Here is a 17,405-nt window from a genome sequence, read left to right on the forward strand (position 1 = left end):
TATGAATGTTTAGAATCAAGTTTGTGGAGACGACGTCTTCCAAACACCAAGTAGAGCTTGTCACTCTACTATGGAAGATTGGTAGGACTAATGCGCAGACATGCTTGTGGCAACCTTAAGCTCTCAAGCGCCAAATGGATTAGTCATCCATTCTAGAACGATGTCGTAGGGTAAGATAGGGATCCTCTACTCGCTAGAAAAAAGACTAATGAATAGGCTTTATCTTCTCTACCCCATAGTCGAGGACGACTATGCTTTCAAGAGAGAGGTAATGACATAATAACTAATATCTAATTCTCCAAAATGATTTTCTCATGTTAAACTGATCATTTATATGGGGAAGTACCAAGGGAGAAAAAGCTAGGTTAAGCTGGTAGATTGGCCACATTAGGGATCCAAAGGGGGGGCCATCTGCAAAAGAGCAATGTGCAACAATGGGCTTCAAAGACCCTAAGGTTCAGACCATTAAGACTTCCAAATGCTAAGGTTCCAAAATTCAAAGATTGTGTCCAATGGTCAAGCTTAGTGAAATTGGATGCTTTGTTAGTGTGCCAAAAAGTATTTGCAAGCTCTCCATAGGAGGGGGCGAGCCCTTTTAGTAGGGGATGAGAGAGAAAGACACACACACTCATGCAAACCCCTTTACACAAAGGGCATAGTGGACACATGTCAGCTCCCTAGTCCAATTGCCCACCAAGGTGCACTCAAATCCTATTGGATGGCCATAAAGGTGGACCAATGGGAATTAGGCTAGAGTAAATCTAGTTTAATTCATTTAAAAACACTTGATAAAAGAACCAATAAGAATTAAGCTCTCTAGAAGACTATTGGACAGTCTCCCAAGGGGTCCAATGAGCATTCAATAGCCCAATGACTTGCCTGATTCCTATTGGCCAGAAGACAAAGGGGTCCAATGAGAGTTTAATTGCATTAATTAATTACCTAAAGCTCTCACAAAAGGGGAAAGGGGGACACATGTCACAAGGCTATCACTTATGCTTCTCAGTTATGATTGGCTAAGCTTTGTAGGGTCCAATGGGGTGCCATCATGAGTATTTTGCAAGAGGGGTCGACCAAGAGAGAGAGGGGGCTGATTTTGGCAAGGCATTATCACACACACACTCACACAATCTCATGTGTGAAGCAAGAAGTCTGTCTCTCTCTCTCCTTCTCAAGCTTTAATGGAAAGCTCATCATCTACTCCAAGCTTGTGAGAAGAGAGGCCTACACCAACAACTCTTGGCTTTGTGATGCAAATCCAACCAAGAGCCAAGCTTCCATGCATGCTCATGTCCTCTACCATGCTAATTACTAAGCTATGCTAAGCTTTTATGAGTGATTATGTGAGGAGATATACTTCTTTCTCGTAAGACTGCTCCTTATTCCTCTCAATCTACTGTCATACCCCGCTAGCTCTCACCACCTTCGAAGGTGTGTGAGGTCTTGGGTCTAAGACCGTGAGGGAATTGATGTTGTGTTTTATAAGTGTTTGCTTAGTGCTTGAAGTTTCCATCTTCATTTCACTAGCTAGTTATTGAAGGAACACAAAGAATTGTATTGTAAAATGTCTCCCTTGATGGGGGAAACCAATATACAAAGCCTTTTGGAGGGGGGACCGGCTCCATGTAAATCAGGTCCTCAAATGTTGTCAATAGCTTAATTTCTCTCTCTTTTGAAGTATTGTTCATGCCTATCTAACTAGGTGTTATGCTTTTTGTTGCTCTCTCCATCCAACCACTCTTGCTATGCTCATTAGGAATCTACTCTAATGAAATGCTCACTATGTTCATGTTATTTTCCGCTACACACAAGTTACTAGGCCATTAAATGTTACAAATCATCTAGTTCTATACTTTAGCTTTTGATAGTTTTGAATTTTGTAGGTGCTCCGCATCTATGTCATGTTGTGTTTTCTATGATTCTGTGTCTTTTCAGGATCACTCTAAAGATTTCATGGTTGTTTCACATCACTTAATAGCAGTTTTATACTATGCGTTGAGTTGCTAATGACTATTGAAGGTGCCAATTAAGCATCTAACTGCTTACAACTATAGAGTGTATGGTAGCTTTTTGCAAAGCTTTGAGCCTACTCCCATTTGTGGACTGATCACATAGGGTCTACCGCCCCAATACATGCATGGTATCTCATGTTGATCTCATCACTACCATGGGGATTTTCTAGACAATTGGGATACTTTTTTCCCTAGTTAGGAATCCCCCCCCCCCCCCTTGCTTGGATATATGCCCACCATTATCAAACAAGCTTTATCTTTGTGTTAGCACACTAAGCAATACTATTTCCTATTTATTGTGTCTTTGCGCTTTTCATTTATCTTCTTCATCTTCAAATGAAATTCTGTAGAGCCGTATCTTGAACAACTTGACTGTCCTTTGTTTTGTTACCTCAATCATTAATATGATAATTGATACCTCGGATCTTTGTTAGGCAACTTTCTTTCGGGACCCTGCCTCTTCTTCTCTAACTAGTCCTCATAGAGACTATGAGCCCCCATTTATGGTCACATGTTAAGATGTATGTGTCTGCCATACATTTTCCACCTTGGCTTTCCAAGAGTCTAGGGTTGTGATCACCAAGACATTTTAATGCATGTACATCTAAGAATGCAAGTAGGTGATACAATTTTCGAAAAAGAAAAGAAGAGGTGAATCAACAATAATTCTCCTCATGCAATCTCTTTGGAGGAGGTCCCGATTGCAGTGCGCATAGAGAGAGAGAGAGAGAGAGAGAGAGAGAGAGAGAGAGAGAGAGAGAGAGAGAGAGAGAGAGAGAGAGAGAGAAGTGCTTCAGGAGCTTCTTGTGTAGAGCATCATCTCTTGGAGTCCATGGCAAGGCGCAGGTCCCGATTGCAGCGCGCAGAGAGAGAGAGAGAGAGAGAGAGAGAGAGAGAGAGAGAGAGAGAGAGAGAGAGAGAGAGAGAGAGAGAGAGAGAGAGAGAGAGAGAGAGAGAGAGAGAGAGAGAGAGAGAGAGAGAGAAGTGCTTCTTGTGTAGGGCATCATCTCTTGGAGTCCATGGCAAGGCGCCCGACAAAGGACAAGGGGTGAGGGTGGTGGCAGGCGAAGCGGAAGGGTGGGCGTGCAGGAGAGCAAGAAAATGTTCTTTTTTCTATTCAATGGAGGTGCATTGGGAGCATATGAGGACACCTGATCGTGTGGTTAGGTGGGGCCACCAAAAGTTGATGCTACTTTCATCGCCATGGGTTCGAATTCTCTCCCCTCTTCCTTTCATGAGGTAAGCTTAGGAGATTACCTTGGGGTGTAAGGAAGGGAATCACGCGGAATCTTTGAGATAAATGAATATAATAAAAGTTGAGCTAGTAGTAGTATGTATTAATGAAAAATGTAGTAGAATAGCGCTTCTTTCTATACTTGATACCCCACGTTTCCATGTTTTTTGGGCTTTCATACATTATCCTCTCCAATTTCAATTGCATCCTACTCAAATACACCTTTTTTGAAGACTTCTATGTTTTCTTACATGATTTTGGCTTTGGTTCAAGGATGCTTGGCCTACTCATAATAACCCTCGACGATCTACTTTCTCACTATTTACCATAAAATGCATGTTGTGGTTTTAGGGTGGGCTTTGGCAAAAACATGGTGATCATCATCAATACCTTAAATTTAGAGTCCCTAGCACCCATGAAGACATTTTTGCAAATCTTGCTTCCCTTGCTTGAAGCAAACTATACACACACAAGAAGAAGAAGAAGAAGAAGAAGAAGAAGAAGAGAGTTCTTTATGTTGTAGAAACAATCCAAAAATTTCTTAAAGATATTTGTAGAGAGAGAGAGAGAGAGAGAGAGAGAGAGAGAGAGAGAGAGAGAGAGAGATATGAAGCTTGTATGAAAGTGGGATGACCATTTGGGCAAATGTTTAACAACTTTTAAAACAATATTGGCTCCAATAAGTGGGCAAATATTTTAAGAGGCTTTAAAACAATATTTAATGTAATCCCACCTACAAATTCTGAAACTTTATATTATAAAATCGAGGTGAGAAAACCTATAAAATTTAGAGAAATTTAGCGCAAAAAACCTTCAAATATAGTGAATGTACCTCTAAGATTTTTTCAAGTTTTTTGAAAAAAGTTTATTTGGAGCATTGGGGCTAATTGGCCAATCTCTACAACAAATGTATAGGAGTATGTTTCATAACTACACGTAAGAGGCGATAACCTCATCCTTCATTCCAAGTGCAAGCGGGTCAAGGTGAGCACCAGCCTCCATTGTGAGGCCAGGCAACAGGAGAGCCCTAGTTCCCACGCAGCTCCCCTCACCCAGCTCGATCTTCTTAAACACTACTCTGCCTCCCTCGTAGAGATGGCCAAACAAGAGAGCATTTCTACCAATGCAGCATCCAGGCCCTACTTGCAGCAGGTCTGGATTCAGCGCGTGCAAGGTGTCCATGTATACTCCGTCCATGCTGATGGAGGCACCCAAGCCGTTGAAATACATTACACAGAAGAGTGAGCCTTTGGTTAGCTCTAAGAAGCATTTGCAGAGCAGGGCATGTATGGCTTGCCATGTGGTGTCGCATAAGCTCTTCAAGCCCCATAACTCAGATGTATCTCCTGCTTTTGTACAACCAACTAGTACCCATCTACTCAAAATGCTGAAGATAGACATGACTAATCCAAACACAAGATATGCCACAGGCAGCAGGGCAACCATCGCCTTCCCGCCTGCTTTCGAGCCCACATAGCTCAAAAGAAGCACACTGGGATACGTTGCTAAGGTCAAAATTGCCATGGGCACTACCGTCTGGAGCAGCGGCTGCATACCTCGTGTGAGTGTAAGCTTGATGAATTCTGAGTAATCTTTTCCCTCTTCTTTGTTTGCATGATGTTCTTTCTTTACAAACTTGTCATTGTTTGTGCAAGCATTATTCTTAATGTTCACGTGTTGATCTAATTTATCATCTCCTGAATGGTTACTTTTCATGCAATTTGAGATCAAAAGGGGCATTTCACTTCCAGTTAAGTTGTGAACATTTACTGCAGCTCCTGATAAAGCAGGGCAACCCCCTCTTTGCAGGAGATTGGTAGGCTTGTATTGATGCAGTAGTTGTTTCCCCAAGTCCACCTCAGAAAGCATATGCCGCCACTTATCTTTCAGAGGCAGGCCATTCCTCAAGTGCTGGGCAACCACATATGCAAGGCACCTTCCATGGTCTATGGATGCACTTTCAGAGTGGGAAGTGGCATGAATCATGTCCAAGGAGGGTGTTTTCTTCATCGGATCAAATCTGAGATTTTCTGCAACTTCACCATCCAAGACCTCATTCAAGTGTAGCAAAGCAACATCTTGGAAGGGGTAAAGCTCCTCATCCCAAGGCAATGTACAGTCTAAGGCAACGTCATTTTGTTGAGGATCATCAGCTACTGGCCGTAGCTGCAATTGAAGAACATAGCACACACCTTCTGTTGCAAGAAGCCTTTTCCGGAAGTCATCGGCCAGAAACAGGGGTGGTCTCTTATCATATGGATTTCTTGGGAGCATGCCTGTATCTGGGGGAAGGATGTCCTCTGCTTGTACCAATCCTTCATCTTCATTAAAAAGAGGATCCTCTGGGCGCAAGCAGAACCTCACATAATATTCCTTCTGCTGATGATCAGCTTCTCGAAGAAGGCAACATGAGTTGGAGTAGTAGTGAAGCTCAGTGTACGAGTTTGGCCTCCTTAAAGACATCCATACTGCAGCTCCCATGTGAGGAGCTCTTTTCACTGACTCTATCCTCTGCTCTCTGCTGCCCATGAGCCAGGATGCGAAGTCAGCAAGTGTCCTCGCGTAGAAGGCCTTACCAGATTTTAGTGTCAGGTCCAAGAGGGCATCCTCTAAGTCATCGTCATGTTGAGCTGCCATTATGCGCAAAGCCGCACCCCTTGCATCGCCTCGGGCATCATCATCGGAGCTCAAGCTGTTACTGTGTCTAAGAATGACCTGGAAAGTTTTCCCTGGAGTGAAAATGTCATGCTGTGGAAACCCCTTTGGAAGGCTGTTTAGCACCTTCATTGTGCCTTTGCCTGCAACGCCGACACGATGGAAGTACCTGGCCTGCACCTTGGCAGTTGTGGAAGCAATATGTGCAGCTAAAGTGACAATCAACTTTCTATAAGAGCCTTCCAAGTTCTGGTCATCAATGGAATATCTATTGCCTTGTTGAACTGGAGGATGTTGGTTAATCATCATTGTGTTATGTGCGCCCACATAAATTCCTCCTTCCTTAAGAACACTTCCTTCTGCTGCCACTGACATGGCTCCAAGGATTACATGATTTTCAAGGGTTGCTCCAGGTAGGGTCACACTTTGAGCACCCAGTACACTGTGGGCTCCAATGCTTACTTGTGAATAGCAGATACGACCACTTTGTTTTGGCATGCTGGTGATAATCTTTGCAAAGTCGCCCAAATGACACTGCCTTTGTAAGTGCAAAAGGTCAGGATCAATAAGTGGATTGACACTTCTAATGGAGGACATGTATCCTACCTTTGATCCCATACATCTTAGATATACACAGAAAGCCTCAGTTCCTGATAAGAACATGGTGAATTTGTTATGGGCAGAGATTATGAGGTGATGGGCTAGCCAAAGGCGGAAGCCAAAGCTAGAGCTCAGAGAGACTTCATCCTCTTTTGGTTTTAATTTGCCAATCAAGCACCACTTCAATGTGCATGTTGTGGCGCTGAGGATAATCCCATAGGTTATATAAGATCCTATTAAGCATATTACAAGGCTAGAAGCTTTTCCATGGTTTGCAAGGTCCACCATTGTCTGGAAAAGATTTTCTAAATTATCTAAGTAAGCAATGAGGGGAGTCAGGATTGCCACGTGCCATGGGAAGGTTGCAGCAACGGAAAGAAAAAGCGTAGCAGTTCTCAAGTTGATGAAGGATACATGAAGAACAGAATCATGGGGAATTTGAATGATATTGGTGCATATCCATTGAAAAGCTGGGTATGCAAAGACTGCGGAAACTGCAGATACCAAGGAAACAAGATACAGCCCAAGAAGCTGCCTACACACTACAAGAAGCGAAACTGATGGATCATCCTTAGATTGGAGGTTTGTTTTCTGTGGCAGTAAAACTAAGAATTAGCATGCTTCCCCATGTAGCCCGGAAACAAAATAGACCGAACAAGAATTAGCACATACAACCAGAGATTTGCTTTAATCTGGTAAATCAAAATTTGATGTCATGCATTATTTGAATGTGGCATACCTGCATTTCATTTCCCTTGGAGCTACCTCTTTGGTATACTTGCAGTGGTAAAATCTTTCCTTTGGGAGGAATTTGAGCTGCCAGAGTAGCATGTGAATATGGCCCCATCCATGCTCCGCGTCCCACTAATATAGGACGGAATCTTACAATTCCAAGTGAAACCTCATGCGCTTGTATGCATGTGCCTTCAGCTATTGTTGCTTCATTGCCTATTCTGACTAAAGCTGGTTCAACTATCTCTGTAGTGTCCAATAGCACATTTTGACCTACTTGAGCCCCCATAGCTTTGTACCACCATGCCATGAAGATTGTGCCCCGTAAACTGCATGCGATTGTTTCAGTAGCGAAGTCCTGGAGCCTGTACAAAGTCCACCACTTAACAAATCCTGCTGTCCACAGCAGCAAACAAGGATCTCGGGCATAGTTCGGCTGCAAGAAGGGGACAGCTACTACAGAAATTGCCAATGCAACTACCACTATATATGCCATATAGGCTATTGGTAGCAAGCAAATAGCCATTGTGAGCCATGCTACTGTGCTGGTTTTAGCGAGCTTGATGGCCATGTAGCTCACAATTACTGCTGGCAAGAGCAAGATTGCAGCAATATATATGATGCCCATCATGTGCAAGATTGTGATGATACTTCGTCTGGCTGCTGAGGGATTTCGAGCTGATTTTATATCGCCATCAGCCATTATGTCCATTTCTAGTTCTTCTAGCGGATCTACAGAATCTTTTCTATGAGACACAGTTCCATTCTTGCTGCTGGAATATTCCTTTTCATCCTCGGGGAATGTCTGCTGCATCAGGGATTTGGCGAAGGCTACCAGCTCTGAAATAGAAGAGCAAGTGTAAATGTCGATAGCTGCAACGTGTGTGCCAAGGAATGTGGACAGCTTTTGGGCAGCATGCACAACCCCTACAGAGTTCAAACCATAAGAAGTTAAGGGCTCAGTAACAGAAATTTTTCCTTGAGGAATCTTTGTTTTCTCTGCAATGAGATCCACCAAATATTTCTCTATTTCCTTCTCACTTGGTCGGTTCACAGGTAAGTTTTGCTTTCTTAAAGCTCGTTGTGATTCTTCATGAGATACTTGCATGCAAGGTTCGCTCTGAACTTTTTCTCTGGACATCATCTCTGATGGATTAAGAGGAGAGAAAGAGGTGCAAGTTGAGGATGGTGATAAGGAGGATGGGGAGAAGGGTACCCTCGAGAATGAAGAGGCAAATGAACCGAAAGAGATTGATCTGCGAACTGGGTGCTTGCTGTTTGGGGCCGTGGAAGCAAAGGGTGAGTTGGGACAAGATTGGGAGACAGAATCAGCAACCACCTGCAGCTGCCCACCTACAAACTGCTTCATGCATTCAAATCTGCGTATTTTACCTGATGATGTCTTGCAGATGGAGCGGGGTTTGATTAGTGTAATGCATGCGACCTCCAAGCCGTGCTCTTCTGCAATTGCAGTCTTGATGGATACTAAGACCTCTGTGTCGACTACACAGGCATCCCTAACCTCTGCCACCACGATTACTCCAACACCATCAGAAGAATAGGCGGATGGAATGCCCATGGATTCTAAGGTCTCTTGGGGTGCTCCTAACACTGCACAACATCCAGGCCTGATCAAAGGGCAGCATTCCTCTACAGTTTTCTCTATGTCTGCAGGGTATACGTTTCGCCCTTGTACTATGATAAGATCTTTGATGCGGCCCGTGATAAAGAGCTTGCCTTCCATGATTCTACCAAGGTCTCCGGTCTTTATGTAGTGCCTCTGGCCACTGCCTGATTTCAACACGTTCTTGAAAGTCTCTGTGCTTTCCTGTGGTTGAGCCCAATAGCCGATGCCACTGCTTGGGCTGCTTACCCACACCTCTCCTTCTTCGCCCTCTGCAACCTCCTCACATGTCTCTTGCCTCACAATGCAAATGTCGATATCCTCTCTTTGTTTATCTACATACCCACAACACACCCTTTCTTCCCAGTCTGTCCAGATTGGTTGCTGAGCCCCCCATGCACAACATACAAACACACAGTTCTCCGCCAAACCATAACCTGGTGCCATAACTTGCTCTCTTATTCCAAACTTCTGCAGCATCTTCACGAAGCTTCTGATGGTTTTTGCCCTTACTGGTTCTGCACTGATCATCATGAAACGAAGGGTAGACAAGTTGAGGGTGCAGGTGTGCTTTCCTGATGATTGCTCCTTGTGCCATCTTCGAACTATGAGTTCAAAAGCAAAATTTGGGCCAGCCGTGTGTGTAGCCTTGTATTTGGAGATTGTATCCAGCCAGAGCATAGGCCTTTTGATGAAAGCCATGGGGGAGAAGAGGACAGCTGTCCCTCCACTCACCATAGCTGTAAGAAGACCACCAATCAAGCCCATGTCATGATATTGTGGAAGCCAGCTGACTAAAACTGTCTTGGATGTGCTTTTGTATGAGGACCGCATAAGTTTGACATTATGGATTAGCCCACCATGACTTATTATCACCCCTTTTGCCTCCCCTGTTGAGCCTGATGTGAACTGCAAGAAGCAGATATCCTCAGGCTTTGGAAGTTCAAATTCATTCTCTACTCTACTGGAAACTGGATCTGTGGTCAAGTTAATGGATGTAGCATTCTTGTTGCTTTCCATAATACCACCAGCCTCCCTGGTCTTTGTGGGTGATGTGTTAAAGAACTTGCTTACGGACTTTGGCGACACCGGTGGTTTACCCCTCTCCGACCAGTTCTCTCTGGGTGGAACAGATATCTCCTTTTTAGAGAAAACTCTGGTCAAGAGACCCCTTATCTCTATCTTTTTCCTTGTAACTAAGGTGTCTGTGTGAATCCATGGCAAGTCTGGCCAAGACGGACTGGATCCCCTTCTTGAAAAAGAATTTTTGAAGGCTCCAAGATTAACCGCAGCATGGTAGGTTGAAGTTGAAAGAATCGCTTTGGCATCGGTAACTTGAGCGACTTTCTCTATCTTTGCCAAAGCTTGGCCAAGGCGTTGCATAGGATCAGGAGGTATTAATGGAACTGGCAAGATCTGAGTGAGTCCGATTGTGTTAGCTTATTGTCTCTCATGATGATTTTCTGCATCTAAATGCATGCAAATGCTTATGTTTTGGATGGAAAAGGTGACAAATTTTGTGACATTTTCCTTTCAATCTGTTATTAATTCTGCCTTTCAACCAATGATAAATTTTGCTTTTTTAAACAAATCTTTGGATTAGACTGATTGAAATCACTTACCCTTCCCCGTAAACAGGCAAAGAATGCAATTATGAATTGGAGGCCGGGAGGGTGAATCAAGATAACGCAGTCCCCTGGCTTGATGGTTGTGAGCAGATCTCTTGCCATTGTGGATACACAGTTGTCCAGTTCAGCATATGTAAGCTTATCACCCTCATTGCCATCGTCATTGAGCCACGTGTATAGAATGCGGTTTCCTACTATGGAATGCTTTGCCCAAAATTGCAGATAAGCATCGACGGTCGAGAGGCTGGGGAATTGTTCAACTCCAGAAAGCTCTGATAGATCTTCAATCAGGGAGGGTTTATCTTCTATAACTAAAGGGAGCTCAAACAATTTCTGCACAGATAAAATAAGTATGAAGTTTATCATTGCACTGTCATCACAAAAGCTGGAAATTTTATGTTGAGGCACATAAAGGTTTTAGGTAGAGCCTTACCTTGACATACTTGACATTATCAGATGTAGTGGCAAAATGCTTTGCCATCAAGTTCACCGAATATGCAGCATTACGCTCAGTTAGCTCGAAGGCCATGAGTCCCCCAACATAAAAGGTATTGTTTTCTCCTTGCATCTCTTCTAGCTTGTCAAAAAACCCATCTTTCATTTCTACAAGTTGAGAAAACAGCAAGTAAAATTTGTTACTTTTGGAGATGGAAGAACATTAAGGATTGTATTTAACACATCAGGAAACACTTTGCAATCTCGAAGTTAAAGTCAGCAAATGGCTCATGATGATCAAAGCATGAAGGGCACCATGCATGTTTTTAGACAGTTTGTAAACTTTATATACCTTGACTGCAAACATGAGGGAAATACTCCCACTTCCGTTGTAGCAAGAGCTCTTCTACCGTTCCTCCCATGGCCTTCACATCTTCATATAAGAGTTGAATGATCGCCTCTTTTGCTATAGTTTTGGTCCCATAGGACCAAAACAAGTACACATTGGTCTCTGAATGGAAACGTTGTATAGCCACCGGATGGCCAATGGTAGATGGATCTTCGACATACCCCTTACAATAGTAGAAGCCTTGAGGCAGGTCCAGTCCAGTGACTTTGAGAACTGTGGTGTAGTAGTCTATGGTGCTGACCTTGGAGAATAACTCTTCCTCTTTAGTAGTTAAGCACATGAGGGGCTTCACAGTATGTGCTGCATAATTGAAGTGTATAAACAAACCTTTCGACACTTTTCCTCTCAAATTTGTTTGGTAACTTTTGTAATAAACAAGAAAATGCTAATCTGTTTTGCAGTCTATCTAATTTTAAGAGACCATGCACTATTTTATATCACTCACTGCATGTCGATGAAACAGGACAAGGTGGAGATCTATAGGTTCCACACATGCTTTTGAAGACGGATGTTCCGGATATGATGATTTTATCGAAATCTTGCTCGTTGGCTGTCTCGTGCGATAATTGCCCGGGCGCCTTTTGAGCTATCTGGATGGTGATAGTACCTCTTGCACTATCTCTTCTAATTCCAACAACTTTAGAATTGACTTGTACATCCGGCAATTTGGCTGCCAAGCTTTTCCAAAGAGTGGCATATCCATTCTTGAACCTTCTGATCTTTCCAAGCATAGATGTCCGAGTAAATTCATGCAAGTAAGCATATGGCATGTCTTCCACAAACCCATATCCGGAAGCGGTGTAGCTAGTGGCAACAGAAAGCGGCACTCTTTTAAATTTGTAGGAGGCCTCTTTACTTGCCATGGACTTCTCAAGGTATATAGGGCTGTTTTCATGCGCTAGTTTTGCTACAGCATGCACTCCAATTCTATCTGACCCATCTGCTTGTGCCTGCAAAGGAATGGGTGCTGTTGTTAGCAAAGCTTGACTCATCTACGTATGCATGCTATTGCATTGTCTTCTTCTTTTACATATGTGTGTGTGTGTGTGTGGAGAGAGAGAGAGAGAGAAAGAGAGAGAGAGAGAGAGAGAGAGAGAGAGAGAGAGAGAGAGAGAGAGAAAAATGAAATGAAATGTTATATTAAACGTCTTCAAAAGGCCAAAATGACCTATGAGACCAAAAAGTTACAATTGGTGAATCTGATACCATGTCTGAGTACGGAAATTACAAAGTTACAAAGTTACCGAGTTACAAAGAGCTAATGCTACCACTAACACTAAAACACTAAGGAGAAAGGAAATAAGGGGGGGTGGCGGGGGGTGGTTTGTGGGTTCAGATGAAATCTCTCATCGGTCGTTGTCGGATCTCATCGACCTCCTCCATGGTCAGAACTCTGGTTGGGAGAGAGAGAAGAAGAAGAAGAAGAAGATTTTAACGTCGTAGGAAAATATTCCAAGAGAGTTTAGCAATTGGTTTAAGCAGCAAAGCTCCTTGTATACGCTTAGATTCATTGTTTATTGAGATGCGCTCTGTTTGGTGGTAATTAGCATCGCATAGATGTGAACTTTCTCTATATTGAAAGGAAGCATCAAGAATGACTTCAGGCATGCATCACAATTACCTGTAGTTGCAAGGTTAGAGGCATGATGGAAATGTAATCTTTGGCTACCTCCAAGTCTTTAAAGCTTTTGCTCTTACAATCAATCATAGCCAGCTTTTGCATGCTCATGTCCTCCATTTCTAGGGTCATCTCTGAAGCAAGGGCCATGATTGTAGGAGCACTATCTTTTGCAACTACTTGACCTCCAAGATCATAGGAGAAACCTGCATAGCATGTGAATCTGAATTCCGATACAAAACATTGGAAAACTTTTATTTTGTTGTAAACTCAACACAAAATACACAGCATGCACACCAACACACATTCAAAACCTTCACTTAACTTTAGTACTAAGAACTATGTGATTATAATATAGTGGTCATGTAATTACCTTCAATTTCGACAGTTTCACACATGCCCGAAACACATTTGTTTTGCTCCAGCACGGTAACCTTGTGATAGCCAAGCCTTGCAAGAGCATATGCTGCCGAGAGGCCGCTTGGGCCGCCACCGATGATGCATATTCTGGTATTGGTAGGCAGGCAGGGATGGAGGTTGTCCAACTGGGCTGTCGCAGAGTTTGGCAACGCCATGCTGATTGTCTCTATATTTTGTATTTGATGCAAAGTGAGTATGAATCTCTCTCTCTTTCCTTTCTGCACCTACTCTGCACACTAAAAAGACTATCAGAAAAATAAACCATATCAATTTGATAATGATGTGATTTCTCTCTCTCTCTCTCTCTCTCTCTCTCTCTCTCTCTCTCTCTCTCTTGCACATGCTTGTAAAAAGTGTCTTCCATTTTTTCCATAAAAGTGCAGGAAATTGTATTAACCAGAGAAGATTTTACAAGAAAAGGCTAAGTTGCCTTGGGTGTAGACAAGATTGAATAAGGGCAAGGAACCAGCAAAACCTACTTATTAGGCTTATGTTTAGGGACTTTCTCTTGAAAGACCTACATGAGCGCATTCGAAGAGATGACAGTGCAAGGCCATCTCATGAAAGACCGCCTTCAATTCTTTCACCCTCCTCGCCTAGTTGGAGGAAGTAAGTATGGAAGAGCAAGGAGCTCTTGCATTGGTGGAACAAGTCGAGGCCTTGGATAAGGTGCTACTACAGCAATGCAATGTTCAAGCTCTTGCTAGTAGTGATTGGCCCATATTGATGGAGGTGCAAATTGACAACAAAAGATCCCTGGAGCACTCTCAACCCACACACACACACACACGTGAAGGTCTTCCAACCAGTCCATAGAACCACAATTACAGCTTTCTTGGGTTTGCCTTTGTGTGTGTTGCCTTCCCTTGATATGCATTCCATGACCTCTTTTTCTAAGAATCTATCTATGTATTGAGAAATTAGAAGTGTGTGCATTCTGAGATCATGGCTTTGCATGCTTTCTAGCTTGTTCCACAAGTGCTGGAGCTTGTTTGAGAGACGCGTGTGTAGTATGCTAAGCACTTCTTGCACCTTCTACGTTGTTGGACTATGTTTGCTGGCAGTCCGCTGCTTCCTTTCCAGCTAGCATGCCATGGGGCATCTCCATCACAAGCGCTGCAAGAACCCTTCGCCACCCATGTTGTAGGTCCGTGGCAGCTGCTGGTGGTGCGGAGTCGCTGACCGTTGCCCCTGCTCATGTGCGTATCAGTGCATCTCTCTTGTAATGTCTCCCTACCTCTCCTGATCAGCAGACAGGTACCATGCTGGTCGTGCCAAATGCCAGAGTCTTCCTCTGACTCGCTCAACGCAGCAGGTTTGTTGAGCAGAAGTTGCCATTGCGGATAGGCCATTTTCATGTGTTCTCTCTCTCTCTCTCTCTCTCTCTCTCTCTCTCACACACACACACACACACACGGCATCAAGTTCTAGTTGAGAGAGAGAGAGAGAGAGAGAGAGAGAGAGAGAGAGAGAGAGAGAGAGAGAGCAGCCCATGCCTTACTAAACGGAGGAGTCAAGAATGGTGCCTCGAACCTGTGCGTATGAGTTATGGAGAGGACGCCATGACAACGGTTAGCCCTGCCTGGATGCTCTATCGATCTCCCTCTGCCTCTGCCACTGCCTAGCTGCCCGCCGTGGACTATGGAGCAGACGGCGGGACTGATTTCTATTCTATGCCTTTAAAAAGGCGTACGTTTTAATAGTAACATTTGGCCAAACGCAGCCCTTTGGATGGAGGAACATCCAACGTCCTTGGCATCTCCATCGGAATCTTTCACTCTAATATATTCCCTTTTGGCTCCTTCTCCATTGGAAGCGTCCCCGCTCCTCAAATCCCTCAACCGGCCTTGCAGTGCTCTCCCAAATCTTTGTCTCAAACCCATACAAACAAAATTACACACACAAACAAATTTGGCCTTTCTTGCCCCATGAGCCTATCGACACACGAAGTGAACTTCAATCCTCCTCTTGTGTCTCGCATGCCACTCTTTGTAACAATGATAAAGCTCAATACCTTCCCCGATTTTTGGGTCTTACTTTCTTTGGGCCCACGCTCCTAGGAAGCAGTGCTCTCCAAAATCCCGGGTATGGTGTATTTTTCATTGGCTTACATTGCAGAATCTCGGCTAGATTCCGAGATTTCCTTGAAGAAAACCGGCAACATATTACAAATTTTGCTTCAAATTTTGACCTTACAATCGGAAGAGTTTTAAGCGAGCCCTTATTTTGTCGGATAGGGAAAATGTATTTGGCAAGCCCTACTATGAAGGATGACCGACTAATGGCTCATGAGTCACCATGAAAACTTCGGATACACATGCAAGTGACAATTCTCTCTCCCTCCCGTCCCTTGTTTACATGTTTTAAGTCTCCTCACCTATTCTTTCTTCTAGGGTGGAAGCGTTAGAATTGCATGTGTGTATACTTTGTGAAGCGATTGTGCGTAATGTGTGTGTTTACACACATGAAAATTGATTTGTATGTGTCAATTGATGTGCCAAATGGAATGATTGACATGCTGATTTGGTAGCTTTTTTAATGATGTGAATTTTTTTTAATTAAACCACTATTACACTAATTTTTTGATCGAGATTGGAGGATCGAAAAAATATAAAAAAGATCCAAAATGATTTAATTTTAGAAAGCACTTTAGTGAATGATTGGTTGACATATTTAATTATATTGATAAGTGATGTATTTTGAGTTAAATTGCTTGCAAAAATGTTAGATTTTTTTGGGGAAATTTTTATAAAATTTTAGCATTTTTGACTAATTATTTCTTAAAATATTTTTATGAAATAATAAGTAAAAATTTGATTCAAAAAGTCAATTTGGAGTGTGCATTGCAAGTGCATGATTTTTCACTAATTTATTTTGACTATTTTTGTTAACATCAACACAATTTTGCTTTTGTTTTTCTTATTTTTCTCTTGTGCATAGTTCTACCTTTTCTTTTTCTTTTTGATTATTTTATTTATTTTCTTTTATTTTTGCACTTATTCGTTTACTTTTCTTTGTGTTTATGTTTTTGTTAAAAAACAAAAAAAAAAAACATTTCACTCTCTTACTTCTTCTTTTCTGAGCTTCCAAGACGCATGATTAGACACATATAGATTAGATACGTCCGGAGAGTCCGATTTTACCATATTACACTCGATTTGTCGGACTTGATCAGATTTGAGTCAGATTGCACACATAGCCCTTGCTCTTACACAAATTTTAATTTTTGGCCTACGTCCTACCTGTTGACGAGCCTTGGAGCTAGTTCACACGCATTATTATATTTTGGCTTGATTTGACAATAGATTACATGCTTGACCACATTGACACTGATTGGCTATAGGGATCTGTTTGTGGCTTTGATATTGACAAAGGTTATCCCATTAAGAGCCTTTGATCTGTTTGTGGCTTTGATATTGACAAAGTTATCCTATTAAGAGCCTTTGCATGCGTTGTATGCTAGTTTGGCTTGGTTTGAGCTGTTGATCACACGCTTGTGCACGATCAGAACCAAATTCACAATTAGATCCCAATTTGATTCATTGATTGATATTTGACTAAGATTTGACCTAGATTAATTGATTTTCGCGATCACGGATCCTGAGGCTCCATTTAATAGTTAGGCTATTGTTTGTTCATGGAGAGTTAGACTGATTGCCTGTGTTCATATATGTAGATACCTAGCAAAGGTATATCCATCTTCAAGTCACAGACCGTCAAACACTTAGTTTCTAGATGGTTAGAGCTCAAGCACACCCGACATTGTCGGATCACCTTCTTGATGGATTTGGTACATTGTGTAAACACATGACAGAGGATAGTGCAAAGAGTATCGCTCTAGTCCTTCTTGAGGATTGTACAGACACCCTTGACTGCCACCACAGAATGTATCTTTGCATTTGCTTCGACACTGGACCCTTGTATGATGATGGGGATTGGAGTGTACATGCAAGCTACATGGAGAGTACCCTTCCTACGACACAACTAGAGCTATCTAGCCAGGTTTCTTGTGAGGTACATGTAGGAGCATTCATGGTG

The 17,405-nt window shown here is 42.7% G+C and overlaps 1 protein-coding gene across 1 annotated transcript; it reads right to left on the reverse strand.

Annotated features, from left to right (window-relative positions):
* Nucleotides 1-4,139: 4,139 nt before the first annotated feature.
* LOC147435640 (uncharacterized) lies at nt 4,140-15,007 on the reverse strand. The gene is made up of 10 exons (XM_086487757.1): nt 14,864-15,007; nt 13,321-13,596; nt 12,951-13,153; nt 11,778-12,279; nt 11,273-11,629; nt 10,919-11,088; nt 10,480-10,818; nt 9,924-10,273; nt 7,210-9,869; nt 4,140-7,106 (listed from the first exon to the last, which is right to left on the reverse strand). Exons 2-10 carry the CDS (start codon nt 13,520-13,522, stop codon nt 4,177-4,179), a joined length of 7,713 nt encoding a protein of 2,570 aa, XP_086343883.1. The 5' UTR covers nt 13,523-13,596; nt 14,864-15,007; the 3' UTR covers nt 4,140-4,176.
* Between the last annotated feature and the right edge of the window lie 2,398 nt (nt 15,008-17,405).

This window comes from Adiantum capillus-veneris, chromosome 18 (genome assembly GCF_014529385.1).
Source record: "Adiantum capillus-veneris isolate H3 chromosome 18, ASM1452938v2, whole genome shotgun sequence".
In the NCBI taxonomy this organism is placed as follows: domain Eukaryota; kingdom Viridiplantae; phylum Streptophyta; class Polypodiopsida; order Polypodiales; family Pteridaceae; genus Adiantum; species Adiantum capillus-veneris.